Here is a 27,671-nt window from a genome sequence, read left to right on the forward strand (position 1 = left end):
CAAAGGACTTCACAATTTTTTTTCACATTTTTTTATTGTTTATATCATTTTATAGCGCGTTTTTTTGTTCTTTAAATAAAAAATGATACATAGAGGTTAATTTACTAAAACTGGAGAGTGCAAAATCTGGCACAGCTGTGCATGGTAGACAATCGGCTTATAACTTCAGCTTGTTCAATTAGGTTTTAACATAAAAACTGGAAACTAATTGGTTTCTATGGAGGGCTGCACCAGATGTTGCACTCTCCTGTTTTAGTAAATCAACCCCATAGTGTGCATTTACCCAGCCATAGTCTTATAACTATTAATGGGTCCCTCAACACCTCCAGGAGTGGTGACCACTCCCCCCAAAATCCAGTTGCTTTTGGCTGAGGAAGATCACCAGCCACATGTCTACACCTAGATGTAGCTGGCACAAAAGAAAGGAACATGAAGTTCTGCCCAGGACGGGATTTAAACTACCAGTCTAGCCACAGGGGCACTTCTGCCTCCGCTCTGATGTTCCAGGATGTTGAATGGGAGACAGGATATCTTTGATGACCAAGTCACCTATATCAGAAGGGTGCCCAGGGACTCCCCCACAGCAGGAGAGACTGTCATCCATTGGGAGGATATTCTCAAAAACATGAGAGGGATGACCTCAATTCCAGAACTAAATTCATGAGGCCATAGAGAACGCAGTCCTCAGTGCCAAATAAATTGGTCTGTCGAGGGATTTGACTGACTTGTTCCACAAAACAAATAGTTGCATTGAAGATGTCCAAGTATCCCACAAAATTGCAAAAGGATTAAAACCAGGGCCAGCACCTTGGTGAACCCCCAAAGTGCAGAGAAGAGGCTGAAACATAGGGCCACAAACCAGTAGTGTAGGGGCCCCACAATAAAGCGAAGAAAATGCCGACATGCTGAAAAATTAGAATAAAAACAAAGTTTTGAGATCCAAGATGGGGCAACTTTCCATTTGGGTATGGTGAAAAAACTGCTATGAACCGTGCTGCCACAAAAACTGGGGCAATGACACTTAGGTACACAAGGCTGACAAAGGCTTGAATGAGATCTGCTAAAATGTGGGCTGACACACAAAGGATGAAGTGGAAGTGCAGGTAGGGAGCGAAACTCCAGTTTTTAACCCTCAGAAAGCATGTCCTGAACCCAAACATCAGAGATGCAAAATGTGTAACTATAAAAGGTTCACTAACGTCTCCCCACCCTGGAAAGTCGGGGGGTGGACCTTTGCAGAAGGAGGCCTGAGAATAAAATGACTGACCATGTGGAAGAAATGAAGCTAATACAAGAATTCTGCAGCCTAGCACATTAACCACATGTGTACAGAAATGAGATCCATGCGAGAGGAAAACCAGAAAGCTTGTATCAGACTGTCACAGCTGAGATTAAGAGCCACACACATTTGTCCATGGGTGCTATTAATCAAGATCTCAGTCGCTGTAGTGGAGAGATCTCCTTAGGTCAGGTTCACACATTTGCGGTGAGAATCTCAGGTCCATTGTCACTGCGAATTTTTCAAAGAGCATTGTAACCAACGCTGACTCCCGCTTTCTGACCGCTCTTAAATAACTAAGGGGCGGGAGCACCCGTTGACGTCACCGGGTGGCCCCACCCTTTGTGACATCGTTGACCAGGGCATGCTAGGTAAATGATGCTGCGAGGGGGAGGGGTCATCCGGTGATGTGGCCGGGTGCCCTGCCCATTAGTTACTTAGAAACTGTCAGACGGCGGGAGCCAGCGTCGGGTACAGATCTCTTTTTTTGGGGGGGGGGGGGTGTCGGCGTTCATTGTGATTGACGCTGGATTGATTTCAGGGGGCATTGTTTTTTTTAATAAAGGAATTGTCAAAAACTGTCTCAGTTTTTATTTATTTTTGACACTTTTTTTGGTGAATAAGTACCCCATACTCATTCACACGGGGAATGAATTATGGAATAATAAAGAAAAGTCAGTATATGAAAAATCCAGGAACTTCATATGGTACAAATTCATATACTGTAAAGTAAAAGAACCAAAAGGTGCTTACCTCTCCAGCGTAACGGTTGCGCAGGTTAAGAGATGCCATAAAATTGGAGTAATCCTTCTTCACACAGGCTGGGCGCTCTGTTAGCTGAGTTGGCTGTAAGGTATGACAAATAACATCAAATGAAATTAATCATATGCCAGCTGTGTATTCCAGCAGAGAGTATAAAAAACGGAGCTTCGGAAAGTAGAAGTGGCTGTGAGCAGAGAGAAGTGTCGGAGGGGGCTTATCGATTACATCTTCCAACCAAATATTTGCCAGTGTCACAAGTATAGAGATCGCACTACCTCAAGTTCAGAACAATAATTATGAATCAATTAAACACAATCTGCCTATTGCAAAGAGTGACATAAAAAAAAAATTAAGAAAATGCAACAGAATGAATAAGTTCATCCTGAAACGATGATGCTGTACAAAATGAGTGCTTCATTTTTCTAGTTTAGAGTTTTTAAATATGGTTAAATAAAAAACTATGGCTTGTCTCTCTTTTTTTCATTTTTATATACATTTTGGACTGCCTGGTAAGCATTCATATGTTCTTTATCTTCAAGTATGGAGGCTAGGACACACGCTCAAAGAAGAAATGGGTTAGAGTATTGTGTTTCCATAAATGCAAAGCTGGTAGCAACGTAACTTCGTTGTTCAGCAAATAATAATTCCTGCAGGGTCTACCATAATGGCAGATGACAGATGTCATTATAAGATCAATTTATGACTAAGGTTAACGTTTTTGGTTTTTGTAATATTTAATATTCCCCTAGTTTGTCTCAAAACATGCACGTAGTGTGCATCATTCACAATTTACAGCCCCCAACGATCTGCTCTCTGGCTGGGCCTGCAAGAAGACAGAAATGTTAATAGGACACACCCATCAAAGCCCCCAAAAAGTGTGACCATGCACCTGTCAGACTGCAGTAAAGCAGAATGCTGTCCACCATTCCAAGACAGTGTGTTAAGACTTCAGCAGCAAGACTGGAAAAAAAAATGTGAAGGAGGGGGAAAAAAAGGCTGGCTCAGGAAACAGGAAGGAAGATAGTGTGGCAAATGGTGAGTGTTAGAACAAACCTGGAAAGGGGAAGCTGGAGACTGGAGGGAAGGGCAACAACAGACAATGCATGGCAGGGACAACAGGAACACAGGTTATGAGACCGCATCATTGGTGCACACAATGGAAAAGAAGGCAACGGTGTTAACAATGGTGATGTGACACATTGGTGAATAAATTAAAAACACACACATGAATAATAAGTAAGCATGCCAGCACATAACAAAGCACTTAACGGAATGCTTCAGCAAACAGGAATCTTTGGGAAACAATTTAACGCACAGTATGCTTTTCCCATCATCAACTGCAATTTAACAGTGTGTCCATTAAAAGAGAAATACTGTAAATATGGACAATATTAAACATATACTGTACATGTATAATGTATGGACAAACAGCAGAAATAGCAGAACTTTTATTTTAGCTAGCAGGCCTTTTTACAAATTATCGCAACTTAGAATAAAAGGAAAAATAAAATCAGGTCTACAACCATAGAGAGATTGCCTGAGAAATTTGGGGTATGTGTTGGGCAGAATCTTCTACTTGCTGTCCATGAGACATAGCTCTTACTTGATTCTGAACAATGGCTCTCATGCCTTTACCCTAGGTTCACACCTATGCTATTTTTTAGTGCAGTTTGCAGACACGCACTACAGTCCATGAAACATGGTTTCCTATGGTATGTGTTCACATCTATGCATTTTGCGGCCTGTGCGTTTTGGAAAGGGCGGGGACTTTTTTAAGCATTTTGCGTGTAATAGACTTTAATGGCATTGCACCAGAAATGCAAGTGTTGTGTTTGTGATGCGATTTTTTATTTTTATGTTTAAAATCCTGTATATAAGAGAATATTAAGAGTATATTAAGAGCACAAGCACTTGAAGATTTTAAAAAAGGGAAGGAAAGGGGAAAAAGGAAGGTAAGGGGAAAAAAAAAAAAAAAAAAAGAAAATTTTTTTTTTTTTTTTTTATTGGTATGGGGAGGGGGAGAGGGGGTGTTGAGGGAGCCATTCTTGTTGTTGGCGTGTACATATAAGCCAGGATATGGAATATTGTTTTTTGTCTTGCATAGATAAGCCATGTAAACGTTTATTGTAATAAGAAAAAAATGTTTAATAAATAATGAATTATAAAAAAAAACAAAAAAAAACCCCTGTATATAGCTGGTTGCTAAGGAGGGGGCCAGGAAGCCGGCCGCCGCATCCTTAACAACCGATGAGTCATCAGCTCTCAGGGGGGTTCCCCCTGACAGCCGAATGTAAAAAAAAGAAAAATTGGCAGAAAAAACGGCGCGGGGTCTCCCAGGTCCATACAGACCCTTCGGGGGCTTCTAGATTTGGATAAGCCCCCCGCCCGCAGACCCGGACAACTACCAGCCAGGGTTGTCCTGAAGAGGCGCTTATACCCATCAATATTTGGGGGGGCGGGATTGGGTAGAGCAGCGCTCGTTCGTCGCCTCCCTTTCCTGACCTGCCGGGCTGCATGCTCGGATAAGGGTCTGGTATGGATTTCGGGGGTGACCCCACACAATTTTTTTGGTGTGTGTGTGTGGGGGGGGGGGGTCTTCTCCAAATCTATACTAGGCCCTAAGAGTCTGGTATGGACCTGGGGGGGGGGGCACGCCGTTTTTTCCGCAATTTAGTTTTGCTTGCAATATTTCTTTTTACATTCAGCTGTCAGTGGGAAAGCTCGCTGACAGCTGATGACTAATCGGTTAAGGACGTGGTGGCTGGCTTCCCGGGCTCCCTCTTTAGCAACCAGCTATATACAGTGTGTTTACAGTGTACAGACAAAAAAAAAAACACAAAATGCATGAAAACTGCATGCAAAAACGCACAAAAACGAGGGTTTAAAATGCAAAACGCACTGCAAAATGTGCCTGAAAAATGCATCAAGCGCAGCCGCATAGATGTGAACCTAGACTTAGGTCCAATGTACTCAGGTTGCAGTGCCATGTGCTCATTTGTGATCTGTTATGTCTAAGGGTACTGCAAGGTTAAAAATAATCCCTTTATTTAGGACAGCACACTTTTGGTTTAGGTTTACACAGTTTGCCAACTGATTATACGGGTTTTGATATATTATTTTGCACTTATTTCTCTGAACAGTTTGTGATTAGGTCTCTCTTTATTTGCCTTCAGTAATCTCATAAACTGCCAATTGTCTATGTAATACATTTCTTCTGTGTATGATTTATTGCAGAGAACTTGTTAATATAAGTGCAGGTCTTTGTACATTGACGTTGTTACAATATGCCCATTTCAAATCTAGAAAACTTTTCCGGATTAAAAAAAAAAAAAATCATCAGGTAGTGTTAAATCTTTTAGCCTAAGCAGAAGATATGCTGACACCAATATATACGTTTTCAAAGGCCACATTCTAAAGAGCAGCCAAGATGGCATAGCAAGACCCACACAGGCTGTTATACCTGAGCTGAGGGATGTAGCAGGACAACACTCAAACTGCTGCACAGCTATGTGAATTGAGGATAATGCTGCATGACAGGTATTAGGACATATGTGTCTAAAAGGTTCGGTGAATGGTCCAATATCTCTTTTTTTTTTTTTCTCAACAATCAAAGGTGCTTTATTGTTGTCAAAACGGGTAAGACAGAGCATACAGATTGACGTAGAACAAAACAATACAAAACGCTTGGATTATACACAAAAAACATTGTCTGTCAGTACAGTTAATGACATACTAGACAGTAATCGCAAATAGCAGCAGGTTTAAAAGGGTAAAAAAAAAAGACTCATAGATAGTAACCAATACCCCCTCACTCCAAAAAAACTTTTAGGTAGTGGTCCAAGGGGCCCACACTGTCATATTTCCGCTGACAACCCCTGTTCATATAAGTTATTCTATAAATGGGCAGGGCAGTGTCTATCAAAGCTTTCCAGGAGGAAAGAGAAGGGGGGGGGGGGGGGGGGAGTGAGATCCATTTCAGAAGAATCTCCTTTTTAGCATAAAACAGGAGATAGGATACCAACACTTTTAAATGATGGGAGCGCTGCGCATCATCATGAACCCCCAATAGTGCCAATTTAGGTGTAACTGGGAGGGACAACTGCAGCCTAAGATTTATTTTGCTGTTCCCAGAACATATGGAAGTATGTCCCCACCTGTGTCCTACACTTAGGGCATAAGGGATCCCGATCTGGGAAAAAACTATACAGTTTCTGGGGAGTGTAGTAAAGTCTATGCAGGAATTTTACCTGAATAAGCTTATCCCTAGAGGAGATGACTAACTTAGGACCATGCTCTAAACAGTCATCCCAGTCCTCTCTGTCCAGTGATGGTATGTCTCTATGCCACACCTCCCACAGCCCGTCCATCTTAGATGAGTCAGCGCATCAGAAGTGCAGCATAGAAGGTTGATAAAGGCTTGTATAAATCCCAGGGGGACACAAGTTCCTCAATAGGATCAGCCTGGAGGAGTGGTGGCATGGGAAACTGTGCTTTAGCGGCATGTCGAAGCTGTAGGTACCAAAACCGCATCCATTGGGGGTAACTGAAATTTGTGAAATAGGTCATTAATCAGAAGTAAGACACCCTGAGACATAACATCCCCCAGGGTGACGACACCACGTTTGGTCTAGACCTGAGGATCCAGCAGGGTGCGAAACTGTAGCAAACTGGGATTACCCCAGAGTGGGTGGGCCAGAGACCACTGGTTGAGACGCACGAACCTCCGTCTAGCAGCCAGGCCGGAGACCACTGGTTAGGACGCACGAACCTCCGTCTAGCAGCCACCCACACCCTCCAAGTAGCGCGCGTTGGGCCAGGGACCCCCGTGTACGCCCTCGGGTCCCTATATACAAAATTCTGTAGATTAGCCAAGAAGCGTAAGCTAACTGCCTCCAAACAGGTGGCCGCATTTGACTTAGAGCCCATAAACCACCACTGGACTGTCACCAGCATTGCAGCCCAGTAGTAGACCCTGAAGTTGGGCAGAGCCAATCTTCCCAGGTGAGCTGGAAGCCACAGGGTAAATCGTGCCAGTCAAGGGACCCGGCCATGCCAGAGAAAGGACCCCACACATTGTTCGATTTCTTTAAACAGTGAGACCGGGATCCATATTGGACAGTTTCGGAAGAAGTAGTTAAATTTAGGTAACAACACCATTTTAAGGAGGTTAATCCGTCCCAATAGATTAAGGGGGAGGTTATCCCAGGTGGCGCATTTGGCTTTCAAGGTCGTCATCAGAGGGAGAAGATTCCTCTCCAAATAGTTAGCAGGATTTTTAGTCACTATAACTCCCAAATAGTGGAATTCATCCACCCATCGTAGAGGGGAGGAGGCAGCCGTCTTAGCAGCATCTGCATCTATAGGGAATACAACCCAACTTAGACCAGTTTATTTTAATCCCTGAGAAAGTACCAAAGTTATCAAAAATATGGGGGGCGGCAAAAAATTAGGGGCCAGCATCATTGAGATACAGCAATCTGTCATCCGCATACAAGTACAGACGCTCTTCCAACTTTCCCAGCCAAAGGCCCATGACATCTGGAACAGACCTGATCAAAATGGCCAGGGGCTCCAGCGCCAGGACTGGGGGAAAGCAGACAACCCTGCCGTTTACCGCGGAACAGACTAAAAGGGGCAGAAAGACAGTTATTTGTACAGACCCTTGCTCTAGGGGCGCACTATATAGTAATTGAATCCCATGCATGAATGTGGGGCCAAACCTAAAGGACCTCCCAGGGATACGACCATTCTATCGAAAGCCTTTTCGGCATCTAAGGAAGCAATAACTCTAGAGCCTTGATCTAGAGCCATATTGCATAGCAGTTAATTTTTAAAGTATCTAATGTCATGAGGAGAACTATACAGACAAAACAAAGCACCTTTAGAACCAACATACAAAAACCCAAACAGGACCCTAAACAACATCCCCTCCAACCCCCCCACGCTGCATCCCCCACCCCAACCAAGGAATGCTTATACCCATAACCATGTAACACCCAATGGTAGGAGGCCTGGACCAATGGGTGTAGTTCGTAGTGGATTTAGTCTGTCAGCTGGAAAAAGAAGAACGGAGTCTCCACTGAATTAGGAACAAATAACAATAAATGAGAAACAGGCTTCTCCTGTGTGAAAGAAAAAGAAGAGGCAATTTTCTGAACAAGAACATAGTTGGTTAGATAGCACTGTTCCGGATGAGGGTACAGTTCCCCTTGAGACAGGAAACACGGGTGTGCAACCACAACAGAAATCCCAGTACAACCTTGACTGGAGAGAAAAAAAACACGACCCTGAACAGTGGTAACAGAATGTTGTGCAGTTACCAGCAGAGCAACTAGAGTCCGCCAGTAGCCGCAATATAGGTAAGACAGGGAATGTCAAACTGCAGTCACAGATTTTAACCCCCCCCCAGGAATCAGATTCCTGCAATACTCCCCACATGGGAATGTGAACAACAGCAACAGGCAATGCACTGAGGCACTTAATATGAGACTTGATAAGGCAGAAAAAGTGAAAAAACAGTAGAAAAAACCTGGACTAGCCAGGGGCACATATCTTCAGTGTGTTGTATAGGAAAAACAGGGTAAGAAAAACAGGTGCATACCGACAAACTTGCTGAAACTCAGAGGCAGTAGTTCCAGTTGAAAAGCAGCTTCACTTCACCAGGCAAACAGACCAGGGGAGACCCTTGGACAACCCTTGGACAAAAAGCATAGATCATAGACAAGCAAATCATAGATCCAGTCTTTCAGCAGTGTGGAGGTAGTGAATCCAGCCAGGAAGATGCATCTCTGGGTGAGGTGAAAAATCTGGTAGTTTTGCAACCTGGACCCTCAGCCAGGCTGGGAAAAGGACACTATAACGAATACCACGGGTGCGTATAGCCACCTTGACCTGATCGAACGATCGTCTCAGCTTTTGTGTCTCCACCGAGTAGTCGGGAAATATGAGGAGTTTGGTGTTTTGATAAGCAAGGTTTTTCTGCAGCCGTGCAGCACGAAGCACCTCATCTCTGTTCCTGAAGTTAAGGAATTTGAGGATAAAAGTGCGAGGTGGTGTCCCTAGGGGTCCAGGCTTGGGTGGGATGCGGTGAGCCCTTTCCACCGCATAGAAGGGCGAAAACTGAGCTTCAGGTAAAAGTCTGTGCAGCAGCTGCTCCACAAATTCTGTCGGATGGGGACCCTCCACCCCTCTGCAAGGCGCACTATGCGGAGATTATTTCTCCTATTGCAATTCTCAGTGTCCTCAGCCTTGTATTCCAGGGCACGTATTTTAGTTTGAGGGACTGGAGACTAGTGGTGTGCTCAGCCACTATGTCCTCAGGATGGCCCAGGCGCTGCTCTGCAGAGGACAGCCGAGACCTCACTTTGTCCATGTTCTGCCTGAACAGTCCCACATCCAGCTGTATAGCATCTACTTTGGTTGTCAGCGTGGTTATAGAGGCCTGGCAGTTGGCAATAGCAGCCAGGACCTCAGCTAGACCCGGCTGGGTAGAGGAGGTCTGCTCACTCTGGGACGCCATATTGGCAGAGGAGCGTGCACGTGTACCCACGCGGTCAGCAGAGGCCAGGACAGTCTCCTCCGGTATAGGGGGAAAATAGATCTTCTTACCCCTTCCTTTAGATGCCCCAGAGGACCTGCGGTGCATGAGCGTGTCAGCGGTCGTCGGATGGCTGGTGTACAGGCCGGATTGCAGGAGATTTGCCCAAATCAACAGCGGAGCTCCAGCTCAGAAGTCCAATCTTCCAATCGATTCCTAAAGAGGCCTTTGCTGACAGTTTCCGGAAGCTTTATGAATGCTGCCAAAAGTGTGTTGTCAAGGATGGCAATAATTTTAAAGGCCAATAAAGGCAATTTGTTTGTATCTTCTGTTTTGTTTGCTTTCTGATACCATTCAGCAAACTTTTTAGACACACCTCGTATATAGGACAAACAATGCTTTAACTTGATGATATTGTCTTGTAAATAATTTTTTTTTTAATGCAAACAATAAAAAAAAACACAAAAAAACTAAAAGGTAATCATTTTTATCAGTGTTCATTTTTTTATGGTGTTAGATGGCTGTTTACAAACCATTAAATAATTTGTCAGGCACTCGGCTTGAAGATCAATCGCAAATCCTCCCCATAGACAGTTTCCCACTTACTGCTGAACACGCATCCCTACTAATTATCAGAACTACAGTAGCTCTGTTAACCTATACCGTCACATCACTAGATTCCCTTCAATTAAACCACCCTAAATATTGAACCCCTGTTTGGTCTCATTAAATCTAATATGTAAATATGATCCAAGCTTCCATTGAGCGGGTTGGGAAGAGTAAGTTTAATTATGATGATCCAACCACCAAAGATCTTATACATGTTATGGCCCTCCCCTTTACACACACTCCCACACTTCAAAATGATGGACTCTCTTTTCAAATCATTTGTTTGGAGCAATATTAGGCAGAAATTAAAATGGAAAATGTAAAAAAAAAATCCATCTATCTTAGGAGGTACTACACTGCCAGACTTTAATTTTTAAAATTTTGGGATGTGTCCGGAGGTATCCAGGACCAGCGTGGAGCACAAGTGGCCGGCATTTGAGGCCGTTCGTAAGTAGGAGTCGTTCGTAACTCGCGTGTTCGTAACTCGGGGACTGCCTGTATTGTTGTACCTGGACCTGTTCCCTGACTAGACATAGTTTACAGCAATACCGCTACAAAACTGATCTCCATATTTTATTCAATGCTCATTACTACATCAGCTACTACTTTGGCTTATCAGCCTAGAATGCACTGGAAGGCAGACGTGGGGAGTCTGGATGAGGAGGGTGAAGCGAGGTATTGGATGCTTGTTAGTTTACCCCAAACAAGCTGAAAGACTTACACTGATCAAACTCTAAATTTTGGCCTAACAATAGCTCATTATGCCCTAAATTGCTCAACAGCTTCAGGCATACTTTATTACCTTTTATGGGCATGTCCCACAATTTAGCGTTACTGGGAACAGATAGTCTTAGAAAGTTTTTACATGATAAAATGGGTTCTCCACTATCCCTAAACCACAAACAATGTACCTCTTCAGTAGCACTGAAAATCAATAAATTTACTGATGGATTTCTCAATGAGACCCTCTTTGCTGCCCACAAGCTGATTGCAGTTGAAGTTTTAGTAGTACTGGTTACAAACACATAATATCTGCAGTGTATTTACAGCAAACTAACATGTATCTATCATTTCCCTTAATAGTCTATATGCAACCAAATTGCACTAGTGCTTACAAAAACTGTTGGGGGATAAATGACCTCTTATTTTTATGCTATTTGTCAATGCACAGCCAAACAATCTTAAAAAGAAAATACTTCTTGTAGCAGGGCAGTACCTTGCCAGCATCCAGGTCTAATAAACAGCTAGTTCAGTAATGAGTCAGCTGTGTGCTGGGCTTTAAGTAATCACCAGACCAAGGCTCTAGGATCCCAGTTGGAGATGACTCCACCCTGCAGACAGGAGGTCTGGCCATAGGAGTCAGTAGGGCTTCACCTAGGGGAGAGAGGTGGGAGCCAGTGTAGCAGGAGACTACTTGCAGTACACATGGAAATGCTGAGCGTCCAGTCTGTGGGAGACAGAACAAGGCCCTAAAGTGTAAGGCCTGAGCTGGAGAGCTGCGTTTACAAGCCAGGAGGGCTGAAAATTGTTTACTTTGGTAGGAGGACTGAAATACTGAATACCCCTACGAGGGAATCTTCTGTGTTTGTTTTGAACTTTCTTTTAAATAAAAGTGGGCAACACCAGCCCTGAAACGGATAAAGGCGAGTAGTGGTTCCTTAAAGCGCTACACTTGGAGTGAACCCCTGACACTCTAAATAATTCAAAAGAATCATATCAAAAAATAGTAAAAATAAAGCACAATGGTATGGGATAAATTGTGCACAAACTGGGGGATTATGCTGTCATGATCCATCAATTATGAATCCTAAAATGCAACTTTTTTTTTTTTTTAAAGAATGATAATGTAAAATATTGGGTGTTTAAACTGCAGTACTTATTGAAGAGACCATGTTACACTGTTAAAACGTTTATTCAAATCACATACCTGGAAAGAACAGTACACATATTTACTTTTCCTGCTGTCCACACCACTCAACACTGCTCCATTTGAGAGGATTGGTTCCCTGTATTCAGCTGGAAAAGACAGTTCCAGTAGCGTCAATCTCCATAATCCCCCATAGCTCTCACTGGTTCCTCCTGCTGACCTTGACATCATTAATTTCTCCTGTAATGCCCCGGAGGTCACCTGGAGGAACTAGTGAGAGCTGTGATGGACTACATTGATTGACACTCCTGGAAATGTTTTTCCAGTGGACTTCAGGGGGATCAGTTCTCCGCAACATAGCAGTGGTAAGTAACGTGGGCAACAAAAAAGGTAAAGAAGTACACTTCTCTTTACAGCTATGTGCTTTGCTTAAAAGATTTTATAAGGTGACAGAGTCTACATGAACTAGCAAATATCCCAATGAGTAACTGACATACAGTACATTTTAAAATTAGTAACAGTTGTAAATATGATGAATGAATATAAAGGTACTATGCAGAAAATTTGCATATCAGCTTTTTATTTTTTTCATCTTGGAAAGATTTATAGTCCCACGTAAACTTACAGCATGCAAAAAATACCCACAGTACACATGCAACATAGTTGGTGGCATTTATGTTCTAGCAAGCACATAATATTGCAGTTACATCAGTTCATATGCACAAACTCACTTTAGTTGCACTTATTAAACACAGGACATTATTAATAATTAATAAAAAAAACAAACAAACAAAAAAAAAAACAGCATGCATCTTACCCCTAAAGTCGTATTCTGCTTGTTGTAGCCAGCAAAGTGCAGTATGCTCTCAGTAGCCATAGCAAGGCCTGTGTGCTGAGACAGGCCAGACATCCAGTTCTGGTGCTTGTTCAAGTATTCCTGAAAGTCAAATTAAAATGAAGTTTGTTATTACAACAATCGGCCATTCATCATAGCTGCATTTATAGTTAGTATACATCAAACTTAAAAGCAAATACAGCATGAATATAAGAAGCAGCTTGACGATTTATGTTTTGTATTCTTCAAACAGTATACTGTATATGCCCACATTCTAGTGTTCTGAACACATATTCCGGTATGATCCCATAACATAAGCTTTTATTTCACTTAATAAAGATTAAACACTAAGGTAAACTAAACTACACGTAATTACTTCTGGCAATCTACATGAAGCTTTTGATGCCTAATCATACAGATAAAATCAACGTAGCGGTCTGGTAAAGGAAAGGTACCTAAAGAGGTGACATAACATATGCATACAGCTGCCACCAGCTTTGCTAAAATGTTCCCTTAAATGTATTTATATTATTTATATTCTTTTTTTTATTATTTTCACAAACATTTTTTAAAGTCTAACTCTAGGAATAGTAAAACTCTCCCTTGCAGTGGAGCTTCCTTTGCACTGGAGGGGATGGTAAAAGCAGTTTTACTAAAAGAATAAAATCACTTTTAAAAAACTAAATAAATGCACTTTTTTTGCAGGTAAATAATGTGCACTTATTTTTTGTTGCAAGAGCCTGTAAAGCATCACACCAGCAATCAGCAGATCGCTGGTGCCATGCAGGTCTCCTGCAGATCTGTCAGTGTATCGGCTTGTTCGCACATCATATGAGGAAGCCAATACATTCTGACAGTAAGACTCAATGAACTACAATGGGCTCAAAGTGCCTGGGTAATTGATTGAAAACTATTCGTCAACAGCCGCAAAGGCTGCCGTACCTTGTAGTTTTCCATTCACGGAGGACTGTGAATGAGTGATGTGGCTGGGAGAAGATCCCCGGTCTGCTTTCACAGCGTTGATCGGTGCATTCATAACATGTTACATGTTACACCCTGAATATGGGTGTAACATGTTATGAAGGGTGAACTTATCCTTCAACTGATCATTTGCTCTCCTGCAGATAGTGGGTTCTCCCCTACATTCTGGCAGTGGCATACCCCTTGGGATCCTCACATCCAATGCAGGGCTATGATCCCTGCATAATGTTTACCACTGGAACACTACACATGGTGGTTGGAGAGGTTGACCACTGAAACACTACACAATGTCTGCATAATACCTGCAGATGGGATTTGGTCACGGATGGTGCCCACTTCATTGCTTCTTGAAGGATCATTCCACACCGAGCAGCAAAGTCCTTTACAATGCTCTATGAAAAAAAAAATCACAAATGAATAATGTATATTCTACAAATGACACTACATTAGGTACATTTATACTTTATAGATAGAATGTGCCTTACCAAATGTGTCAAAAAAGTGACAAGCACAAAACTCAGAAATTATTGGAGCTCTGTTCTTACCTCTCTAGCTTCATATGTATCAGGAACTGTTATCCTGTATGGGGCATCTGGAATGTCATAATATGGTTGGTCCTTGTGAATGTCCTGAAAAAAGTAAAAATTTTTAAAATTACAGCAAAGATAACCAGGACTCATACCAACAGTTGGTTTACAGCCGGGGTCGGCTACTTGTCGATCAATATCTACCCGTTGATCATGGCCAGGTGACAGGTATAATGTGTTCCTGCCTTGCCAACACCGGTCTCAACTGCTTCCCCCAAATATAGAGAGTGGAGCAGGGAAGAAACACATCAACTCTGTTGTGCTAATCCCCGCCAGCCCTCCTCTGACGTCTATCCCAGGTGCTTTTATGTGACATCACATGAGATGGACAAAAAAGGAGGGTCAACATGGATCAGCACACTATGTGAAGGAAGTTTCTGCCCTGCTGTGACCCCCCCTGTACAAGCATATCACTGCCCTACATACCACTAACCTCTGTACTCTGCCCTACATCCTGCTGACCTCTGTACTCTGCCCTACATCCTGCTGACCTCTGTACTCTGCCCTACATCCTGCTGACCTCTGTACTCTGCCCTACATCCTGCTGACCTCTGTACTCTGCCCTACATACTACTGACCTCTGTACTCTGCCCTACATACTGCTGACCTATGTACTCTGCCCTACATACTACTGACATCTGTACTCTGCCCTACATACTACAGCCAGGCTAGCATTGAGGTCAGCCAGGCCAGGAACTAGTCGAGCAAGTCAGCCTACAGTACCACTTGTTCTGCCTTCATGATGAGCTCCTGTATCAGATTTGTGGGGGTGACCAATTAAACTTCAAACATGAAAAAATTGTGAAGTGAATGCAGATTTTCTCACTGAAGTAAACTTTTAAAGCTAGGCCAAGTGTTTACATTTCTACAGTGCCATTTGTTTTATTAGATTTTTCTACATTTTCTTTATGTCATCGTCTTTTTTATCGGGGGGCTTGCCAGTTAATGCATCTCACTGGCCTGGCCCTTCACCTTGTCCAATCAAAGAACGCTCTGCATTTAGTAAGAAAAGCGATCTCTGAATGGCACCTGTGCAAAGCAGCTGATCTACTGTGTTCAGAATGAAGCAGGGCAGCCGCTCATTACAGTTCCCCTAAGCTAACGGAGATCACTGAAGTAGTGGTGTCTGTTTCCAGACACCAGCTTCTAGATGGATTCCAAAGATATATGGTATATGTATAGTTACATTAGTCCCCTGTATGATGCAGGTGTTTAACTGAATAAGGCTAAATCTGTTAAAGATCCAGCTGCCATAATCAGGGGTGAAGAATCTGGAATGGATACCTGTACTGTATTGTGTTGCCACTGATAATAGTAAATAATACACACTGTATTACTAGTATTAGTGCAGCCTGACCACCTAACAGTGCCTTATTCCCATCTTAGCATAACAACCTGCACTGGGAGCAACTAGGCTGCAATTTCCAAATTTACCTTCTAAATTTACTACAACCGAACTTGGAGCAAATCTTCTTCAGGTAAGTACTATATTTCCAAAAGGAAATCAGCAATTGCATTTGACATGTTTCCACAAGCAGGTAACAAAATTTGTCTAGCAAGGCATAATAGGAATTCCAGTTCCTCAATAACAGTAAAGTCACAAAATGCCCAAATAAGACCTATGTTTTCAAAATTCCAGGAGTTTAAACAACATTCGTAAATAACATGAATATTTAACAAAAAAAAAGTGGCTCTAAAGTCTGAAGGTTTTTTTACCTTCATGCATTCTATAAAAAATTGTAAAAAATATTCTGTGTGCAGCCCCACCCCCCCACCCCCAATCCAGCGATGTTCACGGTAACCTCGGCCACCCGGGACTCTCCCTCCCCTTTTGGCTGCCAATCACAGCCAGTGAGCCAATGAGGGAATAGCAGGGGGCAGGGCCGAGCCACGGCTCTATGTATCTTATGGACGCATAAAGCAGTGGCTCAGGAGCAAGCATGCAGCAATGCCCCCAGGGCAAGCGACTTTTTCTGGGGGCACTGCTCGAGGGGGAGAAGAAAGAAGCAAAACCACTGCACAGAGCAGGTAAGCATAACATTGTTGTTATTTAAAAAAGAAAACAAGACAAAGCTTTAATACCACTTTAATTATTCGTACAGCTGTGTCCCTTCTTTTGGTTGACCTCATCATCTCTTAATAACAAATACCGCTGAATGTACAGGTTTCTGTCTCATAACTATTAGAGGATAACAGCCCTAGCTATATGTTATGTGACTTCTGCATTGTCTAACAACAAAGAAAGATACATACTGCACTGAGTGAGAGAGACAAGGTCTGCAATATATCCAGCATGGTTTTCAGCACTTTCCCACTCCACAGCAAGTGAGGAAATCTGCAAAGGAATGGGTAAAAAAAAAAAAAAAAAATTGTCAAACAAAATACATGGTATATGCCCAGACCACACAGGAGAGTTCAAACTTAAGTAGACACTTGCATCAGATGAGATATATTTGAAAAAAAACTATTGTGAAGAAATAAGTCGACCCTTGGCCACAGAAGCTGGTATTTCGCCCTTCAGCAGAGATTACCTCTTGTAATTATTTTAAAGTGGGGTTCCACCCAAAAAAAAAAGCTACATGAAAAATCCTTAAAAAAAATACAAAAAAATTTGGATATTTTTTTTTTTTTACTTACCTCTAAATGCCTGTTGCTAGGTGGTCCCTCGTAGTCTGCCTCTTCCAGTGCCTGGGCTGGTGACATCACTTCCCCCTCGGCACAGGAAGGGCTCAGCTCTGCTCCCTTCCTTTTGTCAATCATCTGGGACCCATTACAGGTCCCAGGTGACTGAGTGGCCAATCACGGCGTGCGGCGCCGCTCGCGCATGCGCAGTGGGTGAAGCCACAGCCCGGCACCGCTGAACGGAGGGGGAGACGAGCGGGGCTTCGCTGGACCCTGGGACAGGTAAGTGTCCAATTAAAAGTCAGCAGCTGCAGTATTTGTAGCTGCTGACTTTTAATTTTTTTTGTTTTTGTTTACTGGACCTCGGGTGGAACTCCTCTTTAAGATAACTGTCCACTATTCTTAAACATTGAGTTGGTGACATCTGTGACCTCTACAATGCAAAATTCCTTTAGTTGCAAGATATTTGTTTTCTTGACTGAACTCAGTTTCAAATTCCACCAGCATTTCAATGTGATTCAAACCAGGGTTTTGACTAGGCTAGTCCATCGCTCTCCATTTAATTTTGAGCCATTGCTTAGTTGATTTGGTAGTGTGTTTTAGAAAGGCTCATTTCCAGTTGAACTTCAACTTTTGGACATTTGGCCTCAAATCTCATCAGATATTTTAGTTGACTTGATGGTTGCAGGCTTCAAGGTGTAACCTCATTTAGATTGCAAGAGTTGACTGCAGATCCCACAATGAACTTTAGAGGTTCTCAGAGACTGCATCAGTCAGCTGTTGGGCTTAATTTGCTGATAAGGCCAGTCCTGCACACATTTGCAGAACTTTGAAATCTATGCACTTGAAGATCGCTGGCTCTACAGTAGAATGATTGGTTTAGTGTTCGTTTTAAACCCTTTGGCATCCACAAACAACTTTGTGGAGGACTAAGAGCTTTTTTTTAGCATGATGACATCACACACATCATTAGCGTAGAGAACAACAGAACCTAGATATTAGAGGTGGAATATTAATGTTGGCAGTTTCACTTGTACATAACCAAAAATAAATACTACACAAGACTTACTTGTCTACTAGTCCAGATAAATATTTGTCTGCTACCCGTCTGATGCGCTTATGAATGTGATTGAAATTCACTAACAGGAATTGAGCATGCCTTTCCAATTCTTCCTCATTCTCTTTTGTTTTGGGCTGCAAAATAAAATGTTGAAATATAAACTTTAGCTAATGTAAGGCATGGTTTAACAGTGAGATAATAAAGGTACATTTTTTCTTAAATATCTGCCATTATTTAAAGAAATACTCCACTAAACAATATTTGGATCTACAGAGACCACAAAACAGAATCCATGTGCAAATTCACAATACTTCTTACTATGGAAGAAATACACATTTATAGGATATACAGTATGTGATTGCAACCAGAAGAATTTGGGACCTAGTGAACCAGATGATCTAGGTGAAGGGAAAAACTTTATGGGCCAGTGTCGATAGGCTTTTGTTTGCTTCAGAACTGCTTCTCTCCCCATACAAGTTAAAGTGGTTGTAAAGGCAGAAGGTTTTTTTTATCTTAATGCATTCTATGCATTAAGATAAAAAAAACCTTCTGTGTGCAGCAGCCCTCCTCAGCCCCCTAATACTTACCTGAGCCCCATCTAGATCCAGCGATGTTGCACGAGAGACTTGGCTATCCGGGACTCCCCTTCTCATTGGCCAATGAGGAGAGAAAGGGGGTGGGACCAGGCCGTACCCCCTGTCTGAATGACTTTAGGTTTTTTTTTTTTTTTTTTTATAAAATCTTTATTTATGAAAGACAGAATATTACATTGCACAATAACAAACTGTAAGGTACAGTTATATCTTCAAAAAGTGATAACTCCAGGTAATACACTAATCGTTCTTACTTTTTTCTTTTTGTTAATGTATATAGGAGAAAAATAGTAATAAACATAAGAGTAAAAGTAAATAAATAATAACACTTCAACTTCGAGATAAAGAATGTGCAACTGCTGTAACTGTAGCTGGTATTTTAGCCTGTGTCCAAAACATTTTGGTCAAGTGGTAATATAATGGAATCTGTGTGGCTCAGTGGCCGAGCTGTCTAGAAAGGACAAACATCTTACATCACTTCTTTCCCACCTTTATTTATCAAGGAGAGTGACGGGGTGAGGAAGGCGGGGACTCACGAGGGCAATTAATGCCTCCATCTGACCAACCCCCACGGCCCCACCTCCCCCAGACTCCCCATCTACCAGAGATCCATACCACGTCGGCACAAAGGTGCCAATACCCCTAACAGGTCAGGGTATCTCATAGCATCGGATCTTCAAAGCCCACATTGTCAGCTTGTCTGTCCATTTCTGCCTGACTCTACAACTTCAGACACAGTATCTACTTTTAGATGTGCAACTATAACCAGTTAAATCGTAACTTTCAATAGATGAAAAAAAAAAAGGGTATAGAAAAAGTAGTAAGATGTAGGAAAAGTAAAATGAGATATACCTGGGAATTTGCGTCCGACTCCGCCTCCCCTCCGATCACCCCCAACAGCACCACAGGCTAAGGAAGAAAAAACGTGGCTCTTTCCCATCCTCCCTTTTGTATAAATAATAGACTGGTATTTTAGCTCATGAAACAGAGTTCCCATTTAGTTATCTTTAAGGCGTCCCTTCAAGGTCGGATCAGCTAACTCAAGTAGGGCTACATCTAAGCTAGAGGGTACATGGCCAGGGTCTGAGGTATATGTTATCCATGGTTGCCAAGTTGCTGTAAATCATTCTCGGACTTCTCTACAGGTAGCAATCCACTCCTCTGCCTCCCGGATGTCACTCACTCTGCTCTTCCACTCCTCCCTGGAAGGAACTTGCGGGCGCCTCCAGAATATGGGAAGCAGCCGCTTTGCTGCATTGAGCAAATGAGGCAGGACACTTTTTTTGTAGTGACCTGTTGGCATGGGAGGAATGTGTAGCAGGAAGTGAATCGGAGAGAGAGGTATGTCAATGCCCATAATTTCCTTAATTTGGCTTTTAATGTCTTCCCAGTACGGTTTGACTATGGGGCATTCCCACCAAATATGTAAAAGGGTGCCTTTTTGACCGCACCCTCTCCAACATAAGTCTGATACGGTTGGATATATTTTAGCCAGGTCTGCTGGTACCCGATACCAACGCATCAAAACTTTATAATTTGTTTCCTGTGTCTTAGAATCTATTGAGCTAGTTCTAGTAAGTTGGTATAGGGAAGAAAGTTGAGCAGGAGTAAAAACAGTATTAAGGTCTCGTTCCCAGGCCCTAACATATGGGGGCTTCACCACAGGAGAAGCCGAGCTAAGCAATTGGTACAGTTCGGAAATCATGTGTGTAAGTGGTTCTTCTATAATAAAAAGTTGCTCAAAAGGTGTAAGGGAAGAGATGTCTCTTATTGAATCTCCCTGTGTTTTGAAAAAATGATGAAGTTGTCTGTAAAGCCAGAAGTCCAGAGGGAAACTCCCTGACCGCTGTCTCAGAGTATCTAGGGGAATTAATTTACCGTCTCGCATTAGTTTTCCGCAGCTGGCACTATTCTCATCTACCCAGTGACCAAAAAAGGCCACCTTCTCCCCAGGGGGGAACCACAAGTAGCCCCCCAACGGAGCCAACGGGGACACAGGGGGTGACAGCGATAAGTTATCATTGAGTCGATCCCAAGATTTTAGAAGTTGGGTCGTTAGCGGTGAAGTAAAGGCCGACAGTCCCCTGTGCTCCCGGGCAAGCCACGGAGCATATGCTAGGTTTCTTCCTGCCATGCATTTTTCAAGAGAAACCCACACCTTGGATTGAGTATGAAAGCGCCAGTTCAGTATTCTTTGTAGGACTATAGCCCTATAGTATCTCTGAGCATCTGGGAAGCTCAGCCCCCCTCTATCTCTGTGACGACTCAGCAACCGAAGCGCAATTCTCGGTTTCTTGTTATTCCAAACAAAAGTGGATATCAGGGTAGATAATTGAGCAAAGAAGCTCTTAGGTAGGGCCATGGGTATCATTTGCATATAGAACAGGAATGACTTTAGGTTTTAGTATCACTTTAATAAAAATGTAAAAGCAGCTTAAACAAGTTAAAAACAATCGACTGCACTTGCAAGTCATTCTGAATGATCTCTGAAGTGTCTAAAATGGATGTAAAAAACAAAATGGTTTTGTCCAGCAAAGCCCATTATCACTGGTATTATTTATACAAAATAATAGACACAATAATCATTTAACTGTCTAAAGGGTTTGCAAGAGTATCCCAGAACAATTGGCAAACAAAGCTTTTGTCAGCAGACATTTTTCTCTTTACCACTAACAATGAAGAGTGTTTTCTTGACATCTGGAGAGAAACATTAAAAAAAGAAGTATGGCCAAAGATTTTTGGGCATACTTCTATTGTGGGTCACATGAGTGCAGTTTTTGATCCTTCCCGATATTGAGATTCTTATTTTTGTCTTTTCCTTTCTCCGGTTTATGCAGCAAATCAGAACAAACCTCATGTTTGCCATATTCTATGCAATTTCTTTTTATGCTTTTCCTTAGGTAATGTTCCTACAATACGTAGATGGTTGCACTAGGCGAAAACTTGACTGATAACCCTAGTGCCTTTGGTGGGGCCCTCCCCTGGGAGGGCTGCAGTGGGGGCCTGGGTGGCTTTACCCCTAGGTGGAGGTACGACAAGGGCCTTGAAGCCCCCCTCCTCTGGGGGGTGGAGCTGGTTGGGTCCTCGGTGGCCACTGGGCAAAGAGAGACGCCCTGGCGTATAGGGCGTAGACCTATAGCATGGGCTATGCTCCCACTCAGGTCAAAAGGAGGGAACCCCCCTTTGAACTGTATCCTTGTATGTTCTCACCCCCTTCCCTAACCCCCTTCCCATTTCCCCAGGTCTCCCCTGTTTCTATACTCAGACGTGTTGATGCATTTATCTCTGCGGCTAAATCTGCTACCTTACAAACCCTCTTTAATGAGGTACAGTTGACTTCGTTGTATTCTATATGTCAAAATAAAAAAATAAAAACTAAAAAAATATCTCCTTAGTCCTTTTGGAACTATTGGATGAATTGTATTACATTATTTTCAATGTATTATTGGAATAACAAACTCCAGAAGCACTGGAATAACCTGTGCATATACTGTACATTTTTAATGAAGCTATGCACTGTGAAGCTGTTTTAAAGAAAAAAAATACATGCAGACTGTATCCTGGGTGGGAAATGAGCCATAAAACCTCATGCTGCAAACCACAGTAGTTACCTGTAGGTACCGTGAATATCTCCTAAACTTGCACCGTTTAGGAGACATTCACTGTATCAGCACGTGCCAACATCAACACATGCGCACTGAAGAAACGGCTTGCTCGTGCCGTTTCTTCTGCTGCTGCGACGTCATCGTGGCTCCAGCCAATCATAGCGTTGGAGCCCGCGATACCCGGAAGTAACTCCGGGAGACATGTCGACGGCCACAGCTGTGTGCCGGGACCGCTGCGGGGGCTTCGATTTTAGGTAAGTATTTGATAATGAGCTAGTATGCAATGCATACTAGCTCATTATGCCTTTGTCTTGCAGGTTTTTTTTTTCCGTGGGTTTACAACCACTCTAAAGCCTCAAAACTGCCAATGGCATGATAATATTTTGTCAAGGAGCTGCCATATCAAAATTAAGCCACCATTAATACAAAGGTATAGAGGAGGAACCTTGGTGTATGACATACTGCATAAAACTAAGTGACATACAAGGCTATTGTTCAACTTTTACCTTATCAGCCATCACTGCTAGAAAGGCATCAAATACTTTATCAGCCACAGCAATAATGCACTGCATCATTCCTGCAAAAACATAGAAAAGGTGATCACATTTTAGGTGTACAGAATAATAAAAATTGAAAAAAATAACTTTCTTAATATTTTACTGATAAGACTGATGCACATTTTTGTGAAAGGTCCAATCAATCGGAAATGATAAATATGTTATTTTAATTGCCATAATGGTAATCTGACCTCACCTCTTCCTCTCTCTGTGTATGACCCGTACAATAGTGTATCTTGGGCACCATTACCAAGCTGCATGATTAAACCCCCCTCAATGTTTATGTTATTTTCAAAATACTGTAGCAAAAAATGAGATCAGCTTGGGTTATCTACTTTCCAAAAAGGGATCATTTGTGCCATTTTCGCACATTCCTGAGATTATTTCAAAAGAAAGTAAGGAAAACTTTTTTTTTGGTATTTTTTCCTTTTTATCGTAATAAAAATGAATAAAAAACTCAACAGTTATTAAATACCACCAAAAGAAAGCTCAATCTGTCTCAAAAAATGATATAAAATTAATTTGTGTACAATGCCGCATGAAGGAGTAAGGCTCCTTTCACACTGTGCAGACACCAGCAGTGTATCCACCTGCTCAGCAGGGGATCTCTTCACTGATCTTTGGATGACGGGTCTGTGTCCGCTTTGCTGCTGACCCCAGATGATGACCGTGGAGTCGAAATGCGTCGGGTGGACCTCCTGTTTGCATCGCTCTTTGTTATATACACGCTTTTTTCTACTCTTCCAAATGTGAGTGTTTTATTCTATTTTTAATAAATTGCCTTTTTTATACGGTATCACGCTATGTTAGCCCATCTTTTCATTGCATGATATATCCCTCCTGGCATTTACCTTCCACCCTCCTCACGAAGATTGGAGCCGTCAAGTCACTATTCAGTGACAGTCCAAGGTCGATTGATTGATACAGATCTAGGATCAGTTGTTTCCAACAGATGTGTTCAACCTAATAAGCTCTGCAGACTTGGGTGGTGTAAGCCCCGCCAAGTCAATAAGATCTGGCAAGCCTCCCCCTGTTTATTTTGGTGGTACTTCTGTTTTTTCCTTCACAGTTCATACCGGTGATTGGAATCCCCCATATGTCTAACGGGACTGAACATCTAATTGGATTTCTTTGGACTTTACAATTCACCATTTCTGTTTTTTGAACTTTGTTTATTGTGCAGTTATACTAGCACATTATTATACTAGCACATTTTTCAGAAATTATTCTCATTTTTTCTGAGTTTGAACTCACATTCATTATGTGTTAATCCTTATTTATTTGATGTGTTTCTGTTCAATATTAACACCCCACTTTCTATTTTTCACCTTATTTATGGTATAGTCACCATACTAGCACATTTTCATTATACCAGCATTTTTTTCTTATGTTTCTTTTTTAACGGGACTGCACATCTAATTGGATTTTTTTGGACTTTATAAATCACCATTTTCGTTTTTTGGACTTTGTTTATTGTGCAGTTGTTATACTAGCACATTATTATACTAGCACATTTTTCAGAAATTATTCTAATTTTTTCTGAGTTTGGACTCACATTCATTATGTGTTAATCCTTGTTTATTTGATGTGTTTCTGTTTAATATTGACATCCTAATTTCTAGCTCTCACCTGATTTATGTTAAAGTCACCATACTAGCACATTTTTTCACAATACCTGTATTTTTTCAGAAATTTCACTTTTTCTTTGGTTGATTCACATTTCACCATGTATGAATCTCTGTTTATTTGATATATTTATGTTTAAGTCACAGTTATATAATTTATGCAAATTTGCTTTTTTGCAACCTTAGCGCTGCACTTATTTATTTAACTTTATTATCTGCGTGAAAGGGGCCTGTCAGTCAACGTTTCAAATTGTTTCAAATTGAAAAATGTCCTGGCAATGAGGGGGTATTACAGGCTGGTACTCAAGTGGTTAAACTAGTCTCAATAAACTGTGAATGTAATAAGTAGGGATGCCAAATATTTACTACAAGAACAAGTGTGTTTAAATGTCATTTTTTTAGGCAGACCTGAACGGACGCTCCATCGACCTCTATGGAGCGTCGGATGTCAGCGGTGACATGTCCGCTGACATCTGACCCGCTCTGATCCGAAAAGTGTGACGGAGGAAAAACCTACTATTCCATCTGTCTGCGGATCGGGTGACGACGGACTCTACGGTCCATTGTCATTCGATCCCCCATAGGGGAGAGTGGCGTTCTGACAGGTCCGTCGCTGCACAGGACCTGTCATCTGCCTGCTCAGCGGGGATCGACAGAGCGATCCCCCGCTGAGCAGAGCGGGCTCCGTACACGGACACGTCCGTGTGAAGGAGCCCTAACTTCTGTCTTTGGTACAGGAATGTTGCCAAGAGGGACCAAAACAGCATTAAAAAAATAAAAATAAAAAAATAACAAAGTTTTTAACCTTCTCTACTCTACCAAAAATATTTTTATTGCTGCATCCTCATTGGAGAGATTTCCCCTCACTTAAGGTTTCAGGTACCATAGTCGCTGTCACAGGAAGTAAAATAAAACCTCTTCATTTGAGACACAGACAGCAAATAAAACCAAACAAAGGTTTTATCCCTTCCCTTCTCTGTGACAAGTTAGGAAAAGGTTGCATATAATTAAAGTGTACCAATTTCAATGCAACACAAATGAATGTCATAGCTACAATATAGTAAATTTGAGTTATGCAAAGAAAAGATTAATTTATAGCAAATAAAATCAACTCTCACCTGATTTGTCTTTCTGAATTGCTTTATCCTCAAAGTAAAAGAACATAACCTGGAAACGGTCCTTATCTGTGGAGTGCAAGACCCTACCAGGCAGGAAATGATTTCAGATTAAATAGAAATAATAGAAATAGAATAGGTTTAGCATGTGAGCAAAAGCAAAACTTCAGTGGATGTATGTTGGTGTGCTCACCTCATATGCTCCAGCCGATACACAGAGAGCAGGTAAGTGGACATGGCAAAGTCTAGTTTGTTGATATTTTGGCATACTTCTGGGGCTGGATCCAGCAGATTAATAATAGTGCTCCTTAGCTCATTTAGCTCTGCCTGCATGTAAAATATCAAAATCCATACAATTGTTTTGTACACAACACAGTAAGGCTCCATGCACACTAGCTTATTTTTAAGCTCCTAGCAGCTACTTTGAGCGTTTTTTTTCTGCCTCTAGAACCAAATAGTGTTATCCTGTATGTCAATGCATACTATTGTAGGTTAGAAGTGTTTTTCAAGCTTCAGCCTCTGGGAGCAGAAAAAAATACCTATTTTTTTTTTTTTTTTTTTGCGTTTCTGGGAGCAATTTGCCAACAGAGAAAAAGATGACAGCTCCTAGATGCTCCAATACGCTGTTAACCGCTGCTAAGCTCCGGTTTCCAGTTTTGTTTTCTTAGCCATTGGCCCACCTGCGCCCTTAACAACCAGTGAATAGTAGGTTGTTAAAGTGGTGTTCCACCCAAAAAAAAAATGCATAAATGTGCCAAAAAAAAAATTTGGAAAAAATTTTTTTTTACTCACCTCTAAATGCCTGTTGCTAGGGGATCCCTCGTAATCTGCCTTCTTCAGTGCCTGGGCTGGGGACATCACTTTCCCTCGGCACAGGAAGGGCTCAGCTCTGCCCCCTCCCTCTTGTTAATCATATGGGACACGTGACAGGTCCCATATGATTGCACTGCGCCGCTTGCACATGCGCAGTGGGTGCCCGGCTGTGAAGCCACAGCCGAGCGCCCACAGTTGCAATGCCTGCGCTGCCGAACAGAGGGGGAGACGAGCGGGGCTTCCGATCCCCCACATCGCTGGACCCTGAGACAGGTAAGTGCCCGATTATTAAAAGTCAGCAGCTGCAATATTTGTAGCTGCTGACTTTTAATTTTTTTTTTTTTAGTGGAGACTCCTCTTTAAGGGGCGGGCCGGCAAGCCGGCTGCCGCATCCTTAACAACGGATGACTCATCAGCTGTCAGCGGGGCTCCCCGCTGTATGTAAACAAAACAATTGCCGGCAATAAAAATTTTGGGGAAAAAAAACAGTTTGGGGAGCCCCCAATCCATACAGGTCTTTTCAGTCTGGTATGGATTTTAAGGGGAACCCCACGCCAAAAAACAAAAAATACAGCATGGCCCCCCTCAAAATCCATACCATACCATTATCCGAGCATGCAGGAAAGGAGGGGGGGTTCTTTGGAGCAGGAGGGCTGGTATGGATTGGGGGGGGGGGGTGTAGATCCCTACGCTGTTTTTTTTCTCAAATGTTATTGCCAGCAATATTATTTGCCCGCTGACAACAGATGAGTCATCCGTTGGGAAGGACGTGGCGGCTGGCTTGCCAGGCCTGCTCCTTAACAACCCGCTATTCACTGGTTGTTGAGGACGCAGTCGGTCACCTGCTCCTTAACAAAAATGCTAACACTCCTAAACACTTTTAAAAACGCTGGCAAAAAATGCTAAACATTAGAATTTTTTACCCAGCATGGTTTTGGTGGTTTTTGAGCATCTAGTGTGAATGAAGCCTTAATATTAAAAATTGGAAAAAATTGCTCACAGGTGTTACGGTGTCATTCTTCATTGCGGAGTTGTACTGCAGGACAGACCGCAAGGGTTCCTTACTGGGAAAAGTCAGCAAAGGAGATTTAGTTGCTATTTCACAGACTCCCTCATACCACTCTTCAGGCCACAGACCTGCAGTATAAAATAACTTGGCTGATGAGATTTAGAACTGTACACAAAACAGAGACAAACTCAACAAGACAACAGTTAAATGCAGTT

At 42.3% G+C, this 27,671-nt stretch overlaps 1 protein-coding gene across 2 annotated transcripts in view; it reads right to left on the reverse strand.

Moving 5' to 3' along the window:
* PI4KA (phosphatidylinositol 4-kinase alpha) overlaps positions 1-27,671 on the reverse strand; it is a 255,731-nt gene that overhangs the window by 79,982 nt on the left and 148,078 nt on the right. Inside the window, exons 21-31 of one of the 2 annotated variants that reach the window (XM_073629090.1) lie at positions 27,448-27,584; positions 25,828-25,961; positions 25,638-25,720; positions 22,844-22,914; positions 18,149-18,273; positions 16,711-16,792; positions 14,416-14,499; positions 14,173-14,262; positions 12,872-12,991; positions 3,095-3,115; positions 2,033-2,125 (exon numbers count right to left, since the gene is read on the reverse strand). In XM_073629090.1, coding sequence (XP_073485191.1) covers positions 2,033-2,125; positions 3,095-3,115; positions 12,872-12,991; positions 14,173-14,262; positions 14,416-14,499; positions 16,711-16,792; positions 18,149-18,273; positions 22,844-22,914; positions 25,638-25,720; positions 25,828-25,961; positions 27,448-27,584 — 1,040 coding nt within the window. The remainder of the gene's footprint in view (positions 1-2,032; positions 2,126-3,094; positions 3,116-12,871; positions 12,992-14,172; positions 14,263-14,415; positions 14,500-16,710; positions 16,793-18,148; positions 18,274-22,843; positions 22,915-25,637; positions 25,721-25,827; positions 25,962-27,447; positions 27,585-27,671) is intronic. The other variant, XM_073629095.1, reaches the window with a different exon arrangement.

Source organism: Aquarana catesbeiana, linkage group LG01 (assembly GCF_042186555.1).
Source record: "Aquarana catesbeiana isolate 2022-GZ linkage group LG01, ASM4218655v1, whole genome shotgun sequence".
NCBI classification, from domain to species: Eukaryota; Metazoa; Chordata; class Amphibia; order Anura; family Ranidae; genus Aquarana; species Aquarana catesbeiana.